At 44.7% G+C, this 21,296-nt stretch overlaps 1 protein-coding gene across 2 annotated transcripts; it reads left to right on the top strand.

Moving 5' to 3' along the window:
- Window positions 1-901: 901 nt before the first annotated feature.
- ATP6V0E1 (ATPase H+ transporting V0 subunit e1) lies at window positions 902-13,290 on the top strand. 2 transcript variants are annotated; one of them, XM_059825399.1, is made up of 4 exons: window positions 902-1,044; window positions 3,325-3,372; window positions 8,673-8,800; window positions 11,670-13,290. In XM_059825399.1, the coding sequence occupies exons 1-3, from the start codon at window positions 941-943 to the stop codon at window positions 8,764-8,766; spliced, it is 246 nt and encodes an 81-aa protein (XP_059681382.1). In that variant the 5' UTR covers window positions 902-940; the 3' UTR covers window positions 8,767-8,800; window positions 11,670-13,290. The 2 variants fall into 2 exon arrangements, with proteins under 2 accessions (XP_059681382.1, XP_059681383.1); XM_059825400.1 differs by lacking the exon at window positions 11,670-13,290 and having other exon boundaries at window positions 8,673-8,802.
- Window positions 13,291-21,296: the final 8,006 nt, after the last annotated feature.

Genomic DNA, 21,296 nt, shown 5'->3' with positions numbered 1-21,296 from the left:
TTCACCAGGCGTGTCGTGGCCAAACACAGCACTGAATTTGCCATGGGGTCTTATGTTAATGCTGGAGCTTGAGGACGGGGTTTGCCTCACCAGTGCTGGTGAGGTAAAGCTGTCTGGTTTGAAAAGGGTGGGAGTGAAGACAGTCTCATTGCTGCTGCTAACACCGTTTTGCATGAACTTTTCTGTAAGAGAAAATCAGGTTTTTAGCGCTTTGTACATGTATAATGGAGAGCTGCTGCAGCGTGTTGAAAACAGCCCTGCAATTAAGTGAATTTACTGGCTCAGCGAGTGGCCCTCTAATTGCTGATACAGAGGGAAAGAAGTTCAGCTCCTGCCTGAACAGTGCTGCACTCTGAGAAGGGGATGCTGAGAAGGGAGGGAAGTGACACTGGGCTGTTGAAGTCACGGCATTAATAGGAAGGCTGCGTTCGAAGGCGGCCTTCGGAGGTGGCTGCTTCCACGTCGGTTCGGAGTGTCGTCGCTCGGGCTGGCGTCTGCCCTTTCCCGGGGCGCTTTCTGGCTGTTGAGCTGGGGCGAGGGCGCGCTCTCCCGCAGGAGCCTTCCCATCCTTCCAGCTCTCCGATGAGCTCAAAACCTGCCCTTTCACCCCGGAAGCTTGTCTCTCCTCCCCTCTCTTCCTCAGCCGGCAGCCCGGCCAGGACCCGGGCCCGAGGGCGGCCCGAGGGCGGCCCGACCCGCCCTACGGCCGCGCGGGCTCCCGCCGCCGGCACTCCCGAGCGCGCGGGGCGGGGCCGAGCGCTCGCGCCCGTCGCGCTGCCAGGTGCGGCACCGCCCGCCCGGCTCCGGTGACGTAGCGGGCGCTGATTGGCGGGCGGGGCGGGGCGGGGCGCTGCGGCCGGCCGTGAGGAAGGGGAGGGGAGGCGCCGCGCCGGGTCGGACCGAGCAGCTTCCCCCCGCCGCCTCCCCCGCCAGCCCGGCCATGGCGTACGGTGGCCTGACAGTGCCCATCATCGTCATGAGCGTTTTCTGGGGGGTGGTCGGCGGCGTCCTGCCGTGGCTCGTACCCAAGGGGCCTAACCGCGGGTGAGTGACCGGGGGGTGGTGGGAGGCCGGGGCCTCTCTGAGGGGGGCGGTGGGCCCCTTCCCCTCGCCCTCCCATCCCCTGGGGTGGGGGTATGGAGCATGTGAGGAGGCCCTCGGTGGAGGTGGGCCCGGTACCCCGAGGCGGCGGCGGCGGCCTGGCGGAGGCGCGCCGTGCCCTTGCGGGCCTGCCGGGCAGCAGCGGCCTGGTGGCTCCGGCTCTCTCGAGTTCCCCTTGCCCCCGCCGTCAAGGCCCCGTGGCCGCCGCGGCGCCCTGCAGCGCCGTATCTGCCGTGCTCGCCGCTCCGCCAGGCCCGGAGCCGCCGCCTCCTGCCGCAGTAGCCCTGCGGGCTCCTCGTCGCCGTACTGGCGCAGCGCGGAGGGCGGGCGGGCCCAGGCGCCTGTGCCAGCCGAGATCCAGCCAGCGGCGGAAGGCCGGAGCAAACGCCTGTGAGGCTTCCTGAGCGTGGGGCTGGAGCCAGGAGCGCTGTCTCCGTGCCTCAATAATCCGTCACGGTTTTGAGTTTTCCCCTCAAGCCCTGTAAACGTCTGCATGCACAGCGTTCTGTGGCAGGAAGGTCTATTGTTAAGTTAGAGGGTGTTTGAGCAATAGCTTCCATTTTCTTTTTTTACTTGACCTCTTCTAACTTACTCCGCCATCCTCTAGTTTCACACTGGATGAGACTGAAAAAGTTGCTGTAGTAGATATCTGTTCTGTGCTTAAATGTATGCTGGTGGCTCTGTAGCTGTGGTGGCCTGAGGATGTATGTGGGGCATCTAAGCAGAGACATTTTTCCTGCAGTGATCGTAGGTGCTCAGATTAAAAAGTAGACAAGTTTTTGTCTTTCTCTTTTCCCTAGGAGATAATGACTTCTTAATCTCTCTTCCTCTCTCTGACATCCCCTCTACTCCACAGGTACCAACTGTCTTTTCTCTTAGTTTTTTATCTAAACTTGGAGGAATTCTCTTCAAGTTCTATTTAGCTCTGATATTTACTGCCTCAATTTCAACCTGAAGTGGGTTTTGTGCCTGAAAACTTGCCTATCCTCAGAAATACTTTGGAAATATGTCTTTCTTAAAGTATGTGCGTCACCAACAGATGTTATGTCATTATTCCAAAATGTGATTGTTTAACAAATATGAATAGAGCACTGCTGTGTTCTGATTCTATAGCATGTCTATAGTAACATTGTGTAGTCTGTTAACTTCTCATCTTCTTCTTCAAAAAAAAAAAATAGAAAGGACTCTACCCAAAGCCTTTTTCTGAATAGGATTGTTCTTTTTCTAGCAAAAGAACTTAATGCAAACTTTAACTGACCTAAGAATTCACAAACAGTGACTCTGGGACTCCCTGGAAAGGAGGGGTTCCTAAAGCTTAATCCAGGCTACATTAGCTTTGTAGCATTCATTTGAAAGTTGACAAGGTGGGTCTGTATTGATAGATGAAAGATATTGAATGTTACCTGTGTCACAAAAGGGTTGGAAGTTACTGACCTAGCATGAGTTTTTGTTACTTGGTTTTGGGGGGGAAATACATGGCGGGAAATCCCTTTTTATAATTTAAAAAGAAAAAAAAAACCCTTCAATTTGCTACTAAGTTCCATGAGCTGCCCAGATCACTTGCTGTTAGAAAAGCTCATTTCCTTTCCTCCCATTTCAAAATCCTATGTGTGTATAGCTGCAGTTTTACCATTTTCAATTTCAAGAGCTGCTTGGTTCTTCCTTCTTTTCAGCTTAACTGTGGTTTCTGACACAGTTTTCTTTCAGCAAGAAAGGAAAATATTATCCTACAGATAATTTCATGTGGCTTTGAGATTTTATTTTGTATTCAATTTGCAAAACCCTCATTGATGATATAAAACTAAAAGATATATTTCAATACTGAAAATTTCTGTGAGCAGAATTTTGCAAATGGAGAAAATATTTATTGTTTACCGTTAGCATTAGAACATCCAGCTTCAGTAGTTTACTAACTTGCTAGTAGAAGTGACTGTGAAATGGAGCAAGGACACTGACTGCATAAGATTTTGCTCCTCTTCAGGGCGGTTTTTGTTAAATACAGCTGCATACCTCTGTTTGCCAGAGCTGTGTCAGTTCTTCTGCAGAGTCTTAGCTCTGCCTCTGCAACTTACTCAGCTGGAAGAAGTTAGAACACTCATGTTGAGTAACCTTCCATATGATCAAAGTTGAACTCATTTGCTGGGTTTTTTTTTTTTCCGATGTATCTTGTGGTCAGTCATAACATGACACCTAATCAGCTGTTTCTCTCCTTCCTTTTTGCAGTGTTATCAACACAATGCTGGTGACATGTGCTGTTTGCTGCTATCTGTTGTAAGTATAAATAATGTCTTGCCTCTTAACCAAGGCACAGTACTGATGTGATCAGAACTTCCTTTTTTAATATCAAAACATTTAGGAAGAAGCTTTTCAAATGTGTCACAGAGATTTAGAGACATGGTATTCTTTGACAGCTTTTAGAATTCTTAGAACTAAAGACCTTCACTGTGCTGAAGAAAACATTTTCCCATTGGAAGATACTGAATTAAAACAAACCTGAATATCTCTTGTCCTCTGACACATAACTGTTGAATAGTGCCCTGCGTTGACTTGCTATTACTCCTTTCCAGTTTACTGGCTTATTCGCTCACAAGTGTAATGGCAGTTTGTCAAGTCTTGATTATTTTTTTTTTCTGATTCACAGTAGAGCAATGACTTTTTGCCTTTTTCATTCTTTATACCTTAAATTTATTTCTAAGGTTATACTAATTTAAACCTACTGATGAGTTTTGCTTTACTTAGTTCGGTTGAATATATTCTCGAAATCTGGCAGAGCAGTGGGTGGGAGAACTTATGTGGGGGGGTTTATATATGACAATTTTTGTGACAGACTTGTGATGCTTGGATATACTAACCATTTCTGTTTAAATGCACAGTATGCTTTGAGGCTGCCTCTCTTCTGTAAGAGAATTAGTAGAAATAACAAAATTACTTGTTGAGGTACTCCTCATATCATGTTTGGTTTTTGTCAAGAGGTAAGCCAGCTGTAGCTGGAGTCCGCAAGACAAAGCATGCTTATTGTTTTCTCTCCTATTTTTTTTTTAAGACTGTAGAGACTGATCTTGTCAAAGAAAGTGCTATGCAGAAATAACTTTAAAAGAATTTGTTATGGAGAGTAAGTTGGTAAAAGCCTGGTTAGATCTTTAGGGTTAACTTGTAATAAAATCATTATTCAGAATTCCACTTGAACCTGAGTAGTATTTGTACTTTCCTGAAGTATTTAGGCATTATTTATGCTACTCTAAGGAGCTTAACATGAATATTTAGAGAAATGCATTTCTCATCTCAAGACTCATTCTTAAGAACTGGCAGCTAAAAGCCGTATTATCAGTGTCAGTGTGTTCCGGGAGGGGCCTGTTTGGTTCCATGTTGGCACAGGCTTATGGAGGTTTGATTTAGTTTAATAATGTAATATTCAGGTTTTATACAGGTGAGGCCTATTTATTATTTTTTTATTCAGAGTATTTGACATGTGAAGTCTTAAGAAATCATTCTTCTGGATAATTGTAAAAGTACAGCAAACATGGTTCTGTGTTTTGTACCTGGGACAGTTTTTTAATTTAAAGTTTTGCTGAGCAGGTGTAGAAACTTGAGAAGAGATTTGTAGCGCCAGCAACTTGTATTTGGGATTGAAATTTGGGAATTTCAGTGCTATGAAGGACTCCTTGCCTGCACGTAAAGTATGTAGCAGCCCAGTCTTGTGGTAGGTCCCAAATGCTTGGCTAAGAAAGGGCAACTCAATGCTAATTTTTACTAGGTTACAGTAAGTTGGGGGCAGGGGGGGGGTACGTGGTGTTTTGGGTTTTGTTTTGGTTTTGTTTAAAGTTTTTTTGTTTAAAGTTCTCAGTTACGTTCTTCCTACTCTGTATTTTAACAGAAACAATGTCCTCTTCTAAATTCCTTAAAGCTTAGGGTTTGTTTTCTTTATTGTTTGAAGAAGGACAGTTTCCTTGAAGTCGAGGCCACGTGGCATCTGCAGAATCCTCTAGATTATGATGTGGAATGTATTTGTTGTAGAATTTCTTAACTTTGACTGAATGTTTTAAACTCTTCAAATGTACAGCGGTATTTCATTTGTAAGTTTAGTGTATTTTTTTTTGGTACCAAACCAGACCTATTATAAATCTGGTGTCATTAACGTGATTTATAATCTGTTCTTGCACATCCAGTGAGGGGGTTCTTTTGTAATCTTGTGGGCTTTAACTTGTCTTCTGTATTACCTTTGGTTTTCTCCAATTACACCTTGAAAAAAGAGAAGTAGCAAAATCTAACTATGTTTTAAACTATCAGTAATTATACCCAACCACATAAATTACATAGCTTGCCAGAATACAACAAAAAGCAGATTTTTCTCCTCATGTTCCAAGATAGAGCTTGCCTCATCACACAGTCTTTTTTCTTTTTTTTTTTCTTTTTTTTTCCCCCCATGAATTCTGTATAGAATCATAGAATAGCCCTGGTTGGAAAGGACCTCGAAAGATCATCTAGTCCCAACCTTTCTTTCCTCTGTTTTATTCAAACGTATGTAAGTTTCTTCTTGCCATATCCTTTTCCTCTTTTGGGGGAGGCATTGAAAAAATTTCAGACATTAATTTTGGTGACTGAAGAAAGAGATTTTTTTTTTTTCATACTAGTCTCAAAGCCTGAAAGAATGGTTTCTGAGGATTCTTCATTGGATATGTTAGGGTTAAAATAACTTGTTGTGTTGTCCCAGGTATGGTCTTCTGTATTTGTGTGTCCTTAGTAGGTGACTGGTGCTGTTACCTACTTTTTAGAGTTTAGAACTCTGCTATACCTACTTTCATACTCTTTGAGTTACCTTTCCAGTTGAAAATAGGGAAAAAACAATTTCCTGTCTTCATTAAACACCACTTGATTGACAAATTGATTTGCATCAAACTGAATTTGTGCTAACTAAATTTGAAATCAATCACATTTCAACTGAAAGCTGTTTCTTCTGTGTTTAGATTTAACAGTGATCATCTTGAATAACCATATTGGTCACGTGGTGTTAATTTGGTTGTTCTATAGAAAATTTTTGCGTGGCTAAGTGCATAATTCGTATTCTCCTTCAAAAGGCTGCTGGGTACAAAACCTGAACGCATGAACCTCAGGAATCTAATAAAATATAAGGCAAAGTATAAGGAGTTACTGCTGCAGAAATTATAGGTTATGCCATGTTGTAAGGTACTGTCAAAGTCGAAATCTATTTTGCTCTTTACAAAGCAGTTCCTGAAGCAGTACCATGATATTCTCCTAACAGAGGACAGGGTGCTTGAAAAATGGTATTATTTGCTACTGATTCTAAAAGGATTAAAATATGGTTGCCCAAATTGACATTTAAACAGAGATAGCAGGACCTTAATTTGTAATATGCAGCATAGACAGATGGCAGTTATGGTAGAAAGACCTTTTAAAAAATCTTTCTGGAAGAACATAAGGGACTTTAATTTCCTTGTCTGAGCTGGATAATTAACACTAACTGTTGTAAGTGGTATCTGGTAGAATTTAAGGACCTGTGGGTGGCTCGAATGGCATACCTGATTTTAGCAACTCTAGAACATTACACATTGGATACAAAGGCTTGCTTTGTTTTACTTTGAATGCTGTGTCTTGTTTTGCGTTGTCATGATAGATTATTGTATAAAGCAGCATCACTTAAGCAAAACATGGGAAAAGCTTTTTCATGACTTACCTTGAATGCAAGGGAGTCGTAGAGTTCAGTTCCTAACTGCTGCTTTAAATTATTTGGCCCTAGCAGAGCAGGGAGGAGAAATATACTATTGACCTGTAATGCCACTGTGGCTCAGAGCTTGGGTATCCAGCATGGTCCCAACAAATAGCTTTTGAAAACTGCACAGTGCTTGCCTAAAGCATGGTTATACAGCTGGGACACGTCAATATTTTGAATGTGCTTCCAGCTCGTTTAATTCACAGCCATGCTGGGTCTGAACTTAGGAAGCATAGAGAGGTGAGGTATTTGTGCATAGAGTTCCTTCCTTCTGTACGGTGAGAGAGCGAATAATGTGCTTTAACAGGCTTTTAGTGTTCCAATCCTCCTCCCACTTCTGTTAGTTCAGGATGCTAAAGGCAGATGGTACAGTGCTCTGGCACCTCTTCTATCTGTCTTCTGTATCTGAAAATTAACCCTTGCAAAATAAATTCCATGATATTTTTAAGAGCTAATTTGCTTTTCCCTTAAGTAAATTTCACATAATGATTAACATGATTTCAAAATACATTGTTGTCATCGTTTTGGATAGCAAAGTAGAAACATGTCAACCTAAAGGTTATTGGCTCTTCTTGGTGGTGTCTTGCTGATGTTTTAATTGCTTTGTGGAGCCTGCTACGTATTTCAAGGCTTGCATGACTGATAGACTGCTGCAGGCTCAGCACGTCATTTTAATTAGAGTCCTACTTTGTGCAAAACGGAAAGTGGCATTGAAAATAAATATTTGTAAATTTAAAGAGGATTGATGTGTTTTCTTCAAGTCTGGCCCACATCTTTTGCCCCTGGCTGCTCTAGCTATTTTACAGCCGACCTGCACTTCGTTTGCTGGTCAAAGCATCAAGGTTTGTGTGGAATTTTCCATGACTGCCTAAGCACTCTGATACATTTGTGGCAGCTCCCATTACAAAGCTGCTCTGCTTTTTCTCCTCCTTACAAAGCATTCTAGAAATAGCAGACAGATGAGCCAGTGCGTTCATTAAATGTGTTTATATAGTTAGTATTTAACATAGATTTAAATCCATGGAAGCATCCAATGCTTTTTCTGAATCTTGTAATATTTACAAAGCAAATATATCTTTTAACAGTGGAATATTTATTTCTGTTTAGCTTTCCTGGATATTTTCCACAAACTACATTCCTCTTGTTCTCAGTTCTGGCTGTGGCTTCTGCAGTGTTAGTTTGTGAACTGCTCTGACGACAAGGCTGCTGTTGCTGATGGTCTGGGGTTTGTTGTCATATTGGTTTTGTTGTTGTGGGTTTTTTAATTTTTTGTGTGTGTGTTCCTATAGCATTGTCCCCTTTAGCTTCAGGTCTCTGTTTCTTGACCTCTGTGCCAGGTTTAAATTGACTTTTGTTCAATCTCTGAAGAATATACCATGTCTACAAGGGTAGGTTGTCATACACTGAAAAGAAGAGCAAATGAGAGAGAGTATGTTTCTCAGAGGTTTTTGTTTAAAGGATGCTTCAAAGGCACTGGGAAAAGGTCTGTCTCTCTTATGTTCCTATCTTCTGAGCCCACAAATACCTGAGTTTCATATGTCTCAAAACACTTTCCTGTCAAAAGAAAATATGAGAGAAATGCTGTCAGGTGGCTTTGTGTTGCTTTAAGTTGAACAGGACAATTTATTGTTTGAGTTGTGGAATGATTCTGTACCAGATCTTCATTGCTGGTATCTGCTCTTTGTGTATGAGCTTGAGTAAAATTTTTATTTGATACTAGACCTTCCTGAATATAGCCTTTTCTTCTCTGATAGTACTTGTGCTTTGGACAAGCCTTTCCATTATCATAAGCTTTGTAATTTGGCTGACGTTCTTTCTTTTGGGTTGGGGGGTTGTCTTGCAGTTGGCTGATTGCGATTCTGGCTCAACTCAACCCTCTCTTTGGGCCGCAGTTAAGCAATGAAACAATCTGGTATCTTAAATCTCACTGGCCTTAAGGATGTCTATCCTCTGCTGCAATTTATTGACTAGGTGAGTATGATCAGATTTATTAATATATTTGGTATGTTAAAGCTTCAGGAGAAACTGAACAGTAGTGTAAACAGTGTGTTCAGAATTGCTAGCTGTTTTGCAGGAGAAATCTATCTTTCTATAGGCTGCAAAAAAAGATATTTTGGATGTCAATCTTCACTGGATACTGTGAAAAACTTGGACTGAACTCTTCTACAGTTGTTTTTCTCTGCTGTCATGTCATGTGGTGCTGTGCTCAGTAAGCAGGGGTTTGTAAGGAGAACAGTACATTTCTTCTTCCTACAAAAAAAAAAAAATCAGGCTAGGGTGTCTTTTAATAGCTAGCATAAGTGGATTTCCTAATCTTTAACAATTGTTAAACTTCTCTTCAAGCCTACTACCATTTCATCCAAGACCTGTCCTGATTTCTAAGGCAATGTACAGTTGCCCTCATTCATCTGGGAAGTCAGAGTGAGAACTGCAATTAGAATGGTTCTTTATCTCCTGTCAATGTATAGCACTAACACTGAGCTTACAGATGCATGTTTTTATTTTTTTTAATGATAGCCTGTGTGCAACTTTAATCATAGATGAGCCTGGTGTTGCTATCTGGGTAGTGCTATTGGAATGCTGTTGTTGCAGTTCTTGGGCATGCTTTCTAACATGACCAGCAAAAATACAAAGTCTTGTACTAAAAGTACCATGATGACTTTGGGTTTCTCTAGAATGGCAGCATCTGGAGTTGAAAGTTCGGATGAAGGATAGCTGTGGAAGGAAGTACCCATGATTTCAGTTTTTATGCTGGTGACTGAATAATTAGACACGCTTAGTTTTTTTACCTGTGTGGGTTTTTATCCTTTTAGGTTTAACTGCCTACTCCCTTGCTGTTATTACTTTAACTTCTGTTTACAGAAGTCCAATAGTAGCAGACAGATGATGTTATAGCTCAGTTAAATGCTATCTGTAAAGCATCCTGAACATTTACCCTGAAGCAAAGCTTCACTGCTTCAAAGTAGGCTTCATCTGAACTGTGGTGGTGTCAGACTGTAGCACATGTATACGTCTGCATCTTCTCTTTTAGGCAGCAAGCAGAAGCTAGAGGTAGACTTGGCCCTGCTTCAAGTAGAGGGCTGTAATTAGCTAAGCCAGTCAAGTTGCATTTCATAGGTGCATTTTCACTGCTCCATGTGTTAACACATAATTAGTTAGCTAAAACAGAGACTGGTGTATTCTGGTAATGGGCATACAGATCCCTGAATCCCATAGGATCATTCAGTTGCCTGGGATCTGAAATTGAAATGTAGTTATCTGGACAAGTGGATGCCTTGGATATAAAAATTGGGCTTCCTTCTGACTGATACATGGTCTGTGTGTTACAACCAGCAAGGACAAACTGGAGATGAGATACAACTCTTGAACTTCGGGCACCTGCTAAAAGAATCAGGGCTCTCCCCCTCCCTTTCAGTAAAGGATTCTCCAGAGAAGTGGAGGTAAATTTGTACCAAGAAAGAGAGGGAACTATGCAGTTTATGTGGTGAGGAGCTGTCATTTTTAAACTTACTAGTGCAGAATTTGAGAACTATATAGCACATGCTGTTGTGTTATATGAAGCAGTTTGTTTTAACTTTTGATATATCTGATTTCATTGGCTTAATTTTGGAATAAAATGAAGGTTCTTGTCTTTGAAAAAGATTGCTTTAAAAAAGTAAAAGCACATAATAATCCTCAGATACCATAGTTAAATATTATGGTCTTTCTTGCTAGAAATGTGCTATTACAGGACATACTATTCTCCACCATCTTGTTTGAATTACTCTTCTAGTGTCGAGTGAGCTGAGTGGCAACGAGGTGGCTACCTTGATCAGGCTGCAGTGTCCTGTCTTTTGCTGTTGTGTGCCTCTGCACTCAGGGCCTCCTGTTGAGTTTCTCACTAGACAGGAGCTATGAATTAGATTCCATCTGAAAGAGTTGGGATATATCTCTCTGACACTGCATGGCATCCCATAAATATAGCTACCTTTTCTTGTTTGACTAGTTATTTTTGTCTTTTAAGATGTGCTTTTCTAGCACTCAAGGTGCATGTACTATACTTTTTTCTGACTCCCATTTGTCTTTCAGTTGAGATTTGGATGGATTAGTATAGACAATGCAAAGAGTTAAAGCAAAGAGAATGAAATACGAACTCCCAGAGTGGAGAGATGTTATTTAAAAATGAGGATAGTTTAAGCAAACCCATTTTATTTGACCAATGGAGCAGGCTGAAAATGCACACAGAAGGCTACTGCATTCTAGTGAGGAGCTTCTACAGATGCTGACTTGATAGATCTATGCCAAATTACAGAAGTTTGGTCTGTCTTTTTGGTCAGTATCCCTCCAATTCAAGTGATGATTATGATTCGGATGACTTGTCTATATAGTCAAGTTAATGGCTTGGATGACAGTATGTAAGAACATGCAAACTTCTGTAGCTGTGGTAAATATGGGCTGTAGCTTCTTTTAAGCAATGTGATCTAATGCCACCTTTTCTCCTTAAATTTGTCAATTTACAGTCTGTGTTCTCAGACCAGGAACTTTCTTCACGCAAGTGCAAAAAGGGCTAGCATCCTGATGACTGGGTGCTGTTACAGCATTGAAAACTTTCAAGTAAAATAGTTCTTCTACCAGCTTATAATGTAACTAAAACTACTTGCAGTAACTTCAGAAATGAAACTGCTAAGAAAGCAAGAAAGTAAAGATGATTCTTGAAGTTCCGTATAGATGAATTATCTACAGTTCTTGACCATTTCTCAGTGCATTTGTGGAATGGAAATAATTGTGGTTAACAACTGGGTCTTCAATTAGTAAATTGTCTCCATGGAAAGGAATAATTAAGTTGCCTCTTGCTTTGCAGGTAAAGAAGAGATTTCCTCCATATGAAAAACTCCACTGACCCAAAGATGCCCTTAATACAGTTGGTTGGATACCAAGCCTGCATTAATGCCTTAACCTTTCTATTGTGCTTGAAATGGCTTGTTCAAAGCCCTGTATTTTTTCCTACTATACCGTTTAACAGTGTGCCTAATGCAATTTATACTTCTCCTCGGTACTGTAAATTTTTGTCTGTTAAGTTCAGATGTGATGAAAGTTTTTTATGGGTCATAGAGGCAGCTTTCCTCTTCCTTTTACTCACTCTCTAGGAACACTGTATATATCTTACAGGTCTTACGTTGTCTGCTGTGCTCTTCACCCCTGTTCTGTTTGACTGCACTTGAAAAAAATGTGTGCAATGAAACTGTATGAGGAAGGGAGAAACAGTGGTGCCACATGTTGATGGCATTTATTTTTCAAAATTAGTTGTATTCTTGGGAAATTTGGTCTTGCATTTCTCATGCCTGGAAATAAAACTAATCCTCTGCTTTATACAAAATGCTCTCGTGCCATGTTTAACTGTTACGATGTGCTTTTCTGTGGGTTTAATCAGACAATAGTTAGCCAGAGTTGAGCTGAGGAAACTTAGATGATGTGGGTAAACTGTAATAAAGTCATATAGTGTGATGAGATGAGCACGCTTGCTGCATGTATCAAGACCTCTTGGGTAGTTCTAAAATAGGTCTAAGTTTGCAGTCTGAAATTGCGAAAAGGTCTGCAGGAAGAAATGAATGCTTAGCTTGAGAGCCTCTTCTCCATGAACTTCCCATGGGGACTCAGTAGTAGGGATAACATGACTCCTTTGAATGAAACGTAAATAGTAATTTTGATAGGAGATTGATTTACTCCCTGGCCTTTTTGGAGGAAACATAGTAACAAGCAATTTGAACAGAAAACATAGCAATTGTTTTATACTGACTTGACACTTGCACATGGAATTGCAGACCTGATAAAGCACATGCCAGCATAGGCCAGAGAGGAAAGATTGCTGAGGCTCCTCCATGTCAGCTGAGTCCGTGGGGTTGGGAATGAACCTAGTAAGTCATTTGCGAAGGAATAGCTTCAAAGAATGTAAATACCTCTCCATGCACAGGAGTCTTCATGTATACTTTCTTACCTCCTCACATCATGTCTAGATAAATTGCAATTATTCCTTACTGTGTTTTATTGTTAAGCACAAGGCCGTAAAAGAGCGGTTCATTTTTTTTTTTTCCTTTTGGATAGCACTGTTAACTTGTTCAGTGGGATAGTGCTTATTACTATATGGGAAATTCCGAGATCCAGACAAAATGCTGTAACTTGCAGAAACCGAAAACTGGACAGCGTGAATTGCAAAAGACACAAGAACGCGTCCATTATTACAAATAAGCATGGCGACTGTTGGGACTGGAATAGTGGAATTTTTTCAAGTTACCTACTACTGAGAGCTGTATTTTAACATGCGAGAAGCTGCACACCATAATGCTGTATAGTATGTGGCATATAATTCCTAAGAAAATTGGAAACCAAATGACCTTATAAAAGCTTACATTGTTGCTTGTTTTGGTTTTTTTTGAAGTGTGTGTGGAGGATAATATATGTTGACATCATATGGGGAAGGGAGGAGAAATGCTTCAACACATTGTTGACGATTTTGAATATGTAACAGGTTTTTTTTAAATACATTGATCTGCCTGTCATATTTACCCTAAAGTGAGACATAAAAAAAAAAAAATCCAGTGACAAACAGTGGTATTAGCATATTGGTATTATCACTTTCTTTAACAAGCTTTCTATTTCGGGTTCTATGCCATCACTCACTGTAGAAGATACAGGAGAAGTAAACCAGAGTTCTCATGGCGTGTTTCACTGTTGGTGAATTTAATATAAAGAGCTATGCAAAGCCTGGACAAACAAGCCACAGTTCAATTTTTATTTAGGTGCCTTCCAGATAAAGAAATTTCCCTTTATCTGACTAGTTAATATTTTCTCTGAAACAGATGCTGGGTAGTAGCATGATTGAAGAAGTTGAAAAAATAATGTTTTGTTTCTGTTCTGCTGAATGTTGTGTGACCTACTGTCTGCATCGTGATTATGGAATGGTCTGCTCCATGTGTGCCAGCAATTAACACTGCTTCAGATAATTTCTTTTTTTGCATGACTGCAGGAAATGAGAGCAGACAGATTCAGCCACTGGTGTTTAACAAACAATGCAGGTGTCAAAGCCCTTAAACAGTTTCCTCTTGCTTTTGTGACAACAGAAGAGAATGCCAAATCAGCTTGCTGATGCTTGAAATGGAGAGCAAGCCTGGGTTTGCAGGGGAAGAGTCTGATCTCCGTATGTGTGTTGGGATTTTGGGAGAAGGTAAAAAATGAAGATTGAGGAAACTGACTCCATAGTCAAGTCCTGAAGACTGTAAGTCATAAACATTGGCAGCATGTAGAGCAAGCGTTTAGGTCAGGGTCATTTCAAATGCTTTTAACTTCTTTTGTCTGTATTGTTTAGGGAATTTGAGTATCTGCATCTGTGCCCCTCACAGGAAATTGTTCTGAAGAGTTTATGGAAGTTTGCTTTTCCTCTGCTGGAAATCACGGAAGCATTTTACTCATGTGAAGGGCTTTAATTTAGTTGTCAGAGGTGGGTGGCTGGTCCCTTGTTTCTAGAATCACGTTATGAAGTCTCTGGGGCAAAAAAATGGTTTTTTCTTTGTATTGTAAGGCATGAGGGGCTTTAGGTACAGTGGAAAGAAGTTTTATTACCACAGAGGGGTGAAATGCAATAGCAAAAAATTCTTTACACATAGTAAGATAAGAAGGGCTGGGGGTCTTCCCCCCCCCCTTAATAATTTCTCCAGTTGTGACCTAAGTGATGGAGTCCATACACCTGTCGCTGTGGAGGGGGGCCGTGTGTGTAGGTGTAGACAGCAGCAGAAATGCAAAGCTGCAGATGAGCGGATGAAGCTGCAAGCGCGCCACCAGGAGCGTGTCACGGCGGCACCTCACACCGCCGCTGCCGCCCCTCCACGGACTGCCTGCGGGCACCCACCACCCTTCCTTAAATACCCCCCGCGCGCCTCTCCGCCCTCACGTGACGGGGGAGGTCCCGCCGAGGCGGCGCCCCATTGGCCGGCCGGGCGACGGCCGGCAATTGGCTGGCCCGGCCTCCCCCCGCTCGCCCGCCCGCCCTCCCCACGTGAGGGGGGCGAGTCACGCGATTTCCGGGAACCCGTCAGGAAGGGACATAAACAAAACAAACCCCGAAGCCGCATGGAGGGTCCGGGCCGGAGCGCGCGGGGCGGCGCCCCCTGCTGAGCCCCGGCCGCCCGGTGAGTGCGGGCCGCGGGGGGCGGCGGCGGCCGAGCCTGGCAGCGGCCCCGGCCGGCAGCTGTGCCCCGGGGAGGCGGGAGGGCAGCACGGGGGCCGGCGGGGCGCCCCGGGGCCGCCCGCGGGGCCGCGGCTGCCGGCCCGCCGCCCCGCTGGAGGGGCGGTGGCGGGCGGAGGGCGTCCCGGCGGGGAGGAGGCGGTGTTAGCCTGTGCGCGCCGGGCAGGGGGCTGCGGGGCGCGGGAAGGGGTGTGTCTGCCCGGCTCCCGGGCGCCGAGGAGAAGAGGACGGGGATGGTGCCCAGCGGACAGGAGGGGCGCGGAGCGGCGGGAGCCCGCCGCCCCCTCCGCTCCCCTCGCTCCGCTGGGGGTGTGGCTGCCGGTGCTGCGGGAGAGCAGCTGTGCGCGGGGGGTGTCCGGCTGCCGCCGGCTCCCAGAGCTGAGGTTTCGGGCCCGATGGCTGGGGGGGCAGCACCGGCGTGGCTCGAGGGCGCGGTGAGAGGGGCTGCGGGGGGACGTGTCAGGCCGCGCAGGGGACGGAGCGCGGGCTTAGCAGCGAGTTGTCAGCGTCCCTTCCAACCTCCATCCGTCAGGAGCGGCCCGTGCCTTTACAAGGAAAGTGAGTCTCGCAGCGAGCGCCAGGGAAGCGAAAGCGCCGTCCTGCCGGGGGAGACCGGTCGTGCGGGTTGTCCGGGGGGAGGTGGAGGGGCTGCGCGGGTACGCGGCGCGGGGGCTGCCGCGCCGGGGGTCGGCTGCAGAAGGGCTGGGCAGTTCCTGCGCGCTGTTGCTTTTCAGGCTCGTAGTCGCCTCCTTCGCTTTTGACCTGTTTGAATGCTCGGGACGGCCGGGGGGTGACCCGTGGGTGTGTGGGGTTTCTCCGCCTCGGGCGTGCTGCTCTCCAGCGGGGCGGCTCCAGTCCGTAGGGGGGGGCTGCGCGGCCAGGGGAGGCGGAGAGGGGTCCCGCGCCGGCGGACGGTCTCCGAGTGGCGGGGCAGGGAGGTGGGAGGGACTCTCCCCGCTCTGGCACGGCGTTTTATGTAACTGACTGGGGCGGGGGGGCATGGAGATTCACCGGCGAAGGGTGAGCGGCAGCCCCGTCTGCTTGGGAAGGGGCTTTTCCCGGGCAGCGGGGGGTGCGCTCCGCGGCAGGCCGCGCCGGCCGCCTCCAGCCCTCGCGGGGGCCGCAGGGCGGCGGCTGCCTCCCGCGGGGCAGGGGAGCCCTCCGCGCCCTTCCCGCTACGTCGGGGCTGGGGGGGAAAGAGGCCGGCGCGGGCCCCCAGTGCCCCACAGGCGGGCGGGCACGGCTTGGCTGCGCTCGGGGCGGCCCGGGGGGCCCGGGGCCGCGGCCGGTCCCCTCTGGAGCGGCGGAAGGGGGTTTGTTTACATGTCGTCTCACCCTAGCTTGAAAGGACCGCTGGGCGGGTGAGTGGCGTGGGCGGCGGCGAATGGGAGCGCGCGTGGCTGAGGAGCGAGCCATTGGGCGGGCGGGGAGGTGGTGGCCGCGCTAGGCTGCGCTCCGCGCTTGCTGGCGGGGCGGCCATGTTGGCTAGGAGGTGTGTTAGTGGGTCAGGGGCGGGGGCGCGGTATGGGCCGGGGCCGCCCAGGGCGGGCGAGAGCTGCCCTGCCGCTGCCCGCGGGAGGGACGGGGGCCGGAGCGCTGCCGCTGGCTGCGGAGGGTGCCCGCGGCCCCGTCCCTCCGGAGCGCTTTGCCTCAGGGCGTCTCTCGCTTCTGGGGGTCGGGCCATCGGGGTCCGCAGGCGCGGCCCGAACCGGCCGGCAGCCGGTGCGCTGCCCGGGGGGGGCGGGCGGTGCCCGTGCACGGGCGGTCCCGTTCCCCCTCTCCGCGGGGAGGACGGGACGCGTTCCCGCCTCCTGCTGCCAGACGGTTCCCACAGACTCGACTTACAAAATACCGACAACTTTCTCGGGCCGCCTCAGGAGCTGCCTCTGGGTGTGTCTCTGGCTTTCAGCCTCTCCCCAGACGGGTCTTCGACACCTCTCCGCGTCTGGATTAAGTTCATGCAGGCGTTGAGGCGGGGGCAGCTTGCCGAAGGCCCCGCGGGTCGCCAAGGACCGAAGCCTGAACTTTATTTCCCCTCTGTCCTGAGGGCCCACAGCCTGGACGTTATTTTATGTAACGATGCCCGCGGTATTACTGGTATGCCCTAATCTCATCCCTGAGAGTTGGCAGTGGTTTAACGCAACCGTGCAGCATGGCGAGGCCAGCCCACAGTGTTTCTCGGGCCGTCGTCTAATGTAGCTGATCAGATATCAACGATAATTTAATATCCAGAATTCACTGTGTCACGCTCCAGTATAAAACACACGCTCTTCTTTCAGGCTTCTCTGCGCAACAGGCTGAACAGTTTCAATCATTCAGCTATGCCAGCTGAAATGTTAACTTCTCGTTTAAAGTAAGCGTGATCTTTATGTTGTTGGCACTTGAAGGCAACTTGTTGAAATCATGCAATACATAACCTGCAAAACAGAATCAGATTCTGATGTTATCTTTCAAACACCTAAAAATGTTTTAAAGATGGTGGTAAAAGGTTGCTTAGCCTTTGGCCTAAGGTCATTTAACCAAGTGGCTTCTAAGTATCCTTGTGGGGAGGGTTGATTATTAATCATTACACGTATGTTTTCGTAGTAAGAATTATAGGGCGGCAGACGGAGATGTTTAAGAAACATGGTCGATTTTTATTGTTGGCAACTTAAATGAGAAGTAAGAATCCTGTAGGAAAAATGTTGGGTGATTGTTTTAGCAGCAAAGGTTTCTTGTAGAAATATCAATGCTCAGTGATAGTACTTTTTAGAGGTGTGAATAGTAACTCAGAGACCTCATACAGTGCTTTGTAGCCCGTAGTTTGCCTGAGCGAAGAATTGTTGTGTTTGATGGAAGTATTAACTGATAAGAGAAATCTGCAGCAGAGGTATCAAGCCATTGGACATCCTTGCCATATTTTTTTTTAATACTGAGAGTGGCAAAAGAACTTTTTGAAGGACAAAGGTTTTAAGTCCCTTCAGCTTTAGCAGGAATTAATTGCGAATAAATAGAAGCTTCTGTCCAACTAATAGACTGATAGTGTTGTATAAATAAGAGAACTGGTTTAGATTCCCAGGACTTGCTTGTCCATGGTGTGTGGTTTGTGAAGGCTAATTAAATGATGTTTTAAAATAAAAGTTTGATAAGGATATTTGGCACTTCATAAGAAGGGCTTGAAAGCCAAGCCAAAAGTTTTCTGAAAAGTGTAGATTTTAAGGTTTAGACCATGCTATAGTAACTTCCCCAATTATGATTTTTTTTTTAAAAATTCTCTTTCTGTTTTTGAGCTCTTATTCTGGTTTTTGTTTTTACTTTTCGGACTGTTTTGACTGATGCGTTTTTCTGATTTGTTGCTGGCTTTGAAGTATGCTGTACTGATAACCCATTTCTAACAAAAGTATAACAAAACATAATTTTACAGTATGAAGAGTAGACTAGATGGTACCATTCCCTTCATCATAAGAGGTTTTTTTCTGGAAACTATAGAACTAATTTTTTTCTTACCCTGAAAGACTTCGCACTGGCAGGAAAAAAAATACAAAAAAAACCCCATCATGTAGGGATGTAGAATATTGCTGGAGATTGTAAGCTGAATTGTTGTCTAGTTTTGCTTTTGTTTTCTGTCTTTGCTTTGGCCGCACTCTGCTTCAGGGGAAATCTCTGGCTCAAAAAGTTTGAATGTTAGTCTTACTGCTCATTCTCTTGTGCAAACAACTCTCCTAACTCTACAGTGGGATTTTAATAAAGGTTTATGGAATTCATATTTTGACTATAGAAAGTTTTTTAAATTAATTGAAGTGTGTTAATGTAGTTCTAATAAGTTTAACATGCTGCTCATCCTGCTCTTGGCACTGAAATAATAAAATCTCAGTCTTTGTTCCAGAATGTACAGAAAAGCTGGCGCTTCTAGTAGGAATATATATTATTCTGGGCATAGTTCTTATAAAATACATAGATGCAATATGTTGTTTCTTGGTTTAAAAAACAAAATCACTTTTTTTCTTCTGTCTCTTGCATTATGATCAGTTATTGGCATCTGCCTGTTTGCTTACACAGTCATGCTGAAATGAAATACCCCTCCAAAGTTGGGTAGCTGGCATTAATGTGTAGGGGTATTAATTCAAACAAAGAAAGTAGTGCTGTGTTCTTTTTGGTAATTCATCAGCTCTTTTACCTGAGGTGTTGCATGTGTGATTGGAGACCAGAGCTTCTGTTTCACTTCCAGATCTTGACGTCTGTCTGCTGTGGGCAAGTAGGATTAGAAAAATAATATTGGGGGGAAGGGAATGTCAGCAGAGGAAAAGGAACAAAGACAGTGAAGTAGCAGTTTCCCTCCCCTGAAGGGAAGAGGCTCAGAAGAAGTGAAACAGTCTTGTGTCTTTAGTTCTTTCAAATGGCAGTGCTCCATCAAACTTAGGATCTGGGTGTCTTAAGCAGCTGTTGTTTGCTCTCCAGGATAGAGATAGCAAAGGGCATAATGTCTTAGGTGCTTATGGTGGCACGTTAATAGAAATACATCACTGAGAAGGTAGAGGAACTTGGCTTCTTTGGATGAACAGGTGAATGAGGCTGCGATGGGTGGAAGCAGAGGAAGACCTTTTTTGCAACAGTGTCTTTGCTGACCTCCTATGAAAAATAAATAAATAAGCCCACCACCACCACAAAAGAAAAGATAGTGTCTCTGTGGTGAGGGAGAAAAGTAAAAGAATTTTTTTAAGTCTGGCTAATAATTTAAGAATCGCGTAGAAAGAAAAAAAACCCAAACAAAAAGAACATTACACTCAGAAACAAAACTAAGACAAATACGTTGTGTGCTTGAAGACCACACTGAGCAGAGTATGTTCTGTAATAGGAAACAAACTGGCACAAACTGTGGAATGAAAAAAAGTTTTAGGAGAACTTCTTGCATCTCTAACTGTAGTACTTCATAAAATGTCCCGATACAGCAAACACTGCATAGTACATAATGGTTCTTTTAAAATACATGGCATAGCTTTTGTGTGTTCTCCGAAATTCAAAGTTCGGCATTTTTAATGTTTTAGCCGGTTTGTAGGCTTGGCATTGGCAGGCTCTCATGATGTGCTATTTCTTTATCTGCATCAAAAATGTAACTTTGACAAACTGTCTGTATGATGCAGTCACCATTATGGAAAGTGTAATTGTTCATGTAATGCATTTATAACAGGCATTTAGCAGCTGTGATAATAAGCACTGTACAATCAACAGAATGGTATAGCGAGGCTCTGTGTGCTTTTCAAATTGTACAAAATACACATCTGAATTGAGACAGAAATAGCAACTTTAGTTATAGCTACAGTACAAATGATTCATACAGGTGACTGAGGAAGACCTTCAGAGTTGTCAAGCTGAAAGCTGGCAGTTTAGGTTTTTCTCTTATGGGGGCTTCTTTGGAGATAATGTATTGTCGCAGAAGGGTGTTTTACTAGGCTGGGGAAGCGGCGTCTGCATGGTAACTGCCATGCGTCTCCTTAATGCTGCATGTTTTGAGTTTAGGTCCTGCTGTCTGCCAATTTAAGTGCACTGCTGCATCAGTAATGTCATGTAATAAGCCTGCCACTAGATTGTTTGAAGTTCATTCTTCCCAGGTTGTCTTGGGACTACGATTAAACCATATTAACTCTATAGAACAGGTTTTGTTTACTTACGGATGACTGATAGGATTTTAACCGATGTATATATGCATGCCTCCATCAGTACCCCAAATTCTTAAATGTTAGATGAACACAGCAGTTCCTGAGGTGTCTAACATGCCCAAGTGAACAAGCGAGCCTTCTCCCAGGAGCAGGGGCGCAGCTCCGCACTAATGTGACTCAAGAATCTGCAGACACAGAACCAACTCAGGGACTGGCTCCTTAATCACCTTAATCTGATTTAACTGCAGGCTGCTGCCAAAAGGAGTGGCGGCACCCAGCCTGCTGCCTCTGGCTGTGTATTCCACCTGCGGTTCAGTTGCTGTGAAGCAACTACATACTTTCACCTCTGTATCTCTGCATTTGGGAAGGGCTGATGTAAGGCATTAATGAAAATTGTCCTAAAGTAGCAATTCCTGCTATATTTATCTTCAGTAATTCTTATACTGCTATTCTTGAGCTCTGCCACAGATCTTTCAGTTCATTCAAATCTGTATTCATTGTAGATAACGTAACAACTGTACTATTCTTTTCTCAGTCTTGAGCTGAGAGTGACAACAATGATAAATTCTGTAAAAATGGGACTTCAGCTGTGGTCTACAGAGTTAGTTTCCTT

The sequence above is a fragment of the Gavia stellata genome, chromosome 16 (genome assembly GCF_030936135.1).
Source record: "Gavia stellata isolate bGavSte3 chromosome 16, bGavSte3.hap2, whole genome shotgun sequence".
Taxonomy (NCBI): domain Eukaryota; kingdom Metazoa; phylum Chordata; class Aves; order Gaviiformes; family Gaviidae; genus Gavia; species Gavia stellata.
The sequence above is the reverse complement of the archived record's forward strand: the minus strand, read 5'-3'. Positions and strand labels throughout refer to the sequence as shown.

Coding starts and splice junctions, on each gene's coding strand:
- ATP6V0E1 (XM_059825399.1), top strand. CDS start 941: ATGGCGTACGGTGGCCTGACAGTGCCCATCATCGTCATGAGCGTTTTC. Junction 1,045..3,324: donor CCCAAGGGGCCTAACCGCGG/GTGAGTGACCGG, acceptor TCCTTTTTGCAG/TGTTATCAACACAATGCTGG. Junction 3,373..8,672: donor GCTGTTTGCTGCTATCTGTT/GTAAGTATAAAT, acceptor GTTGTCTTGCAG/TTGGCTGATTGCGATTCTGG.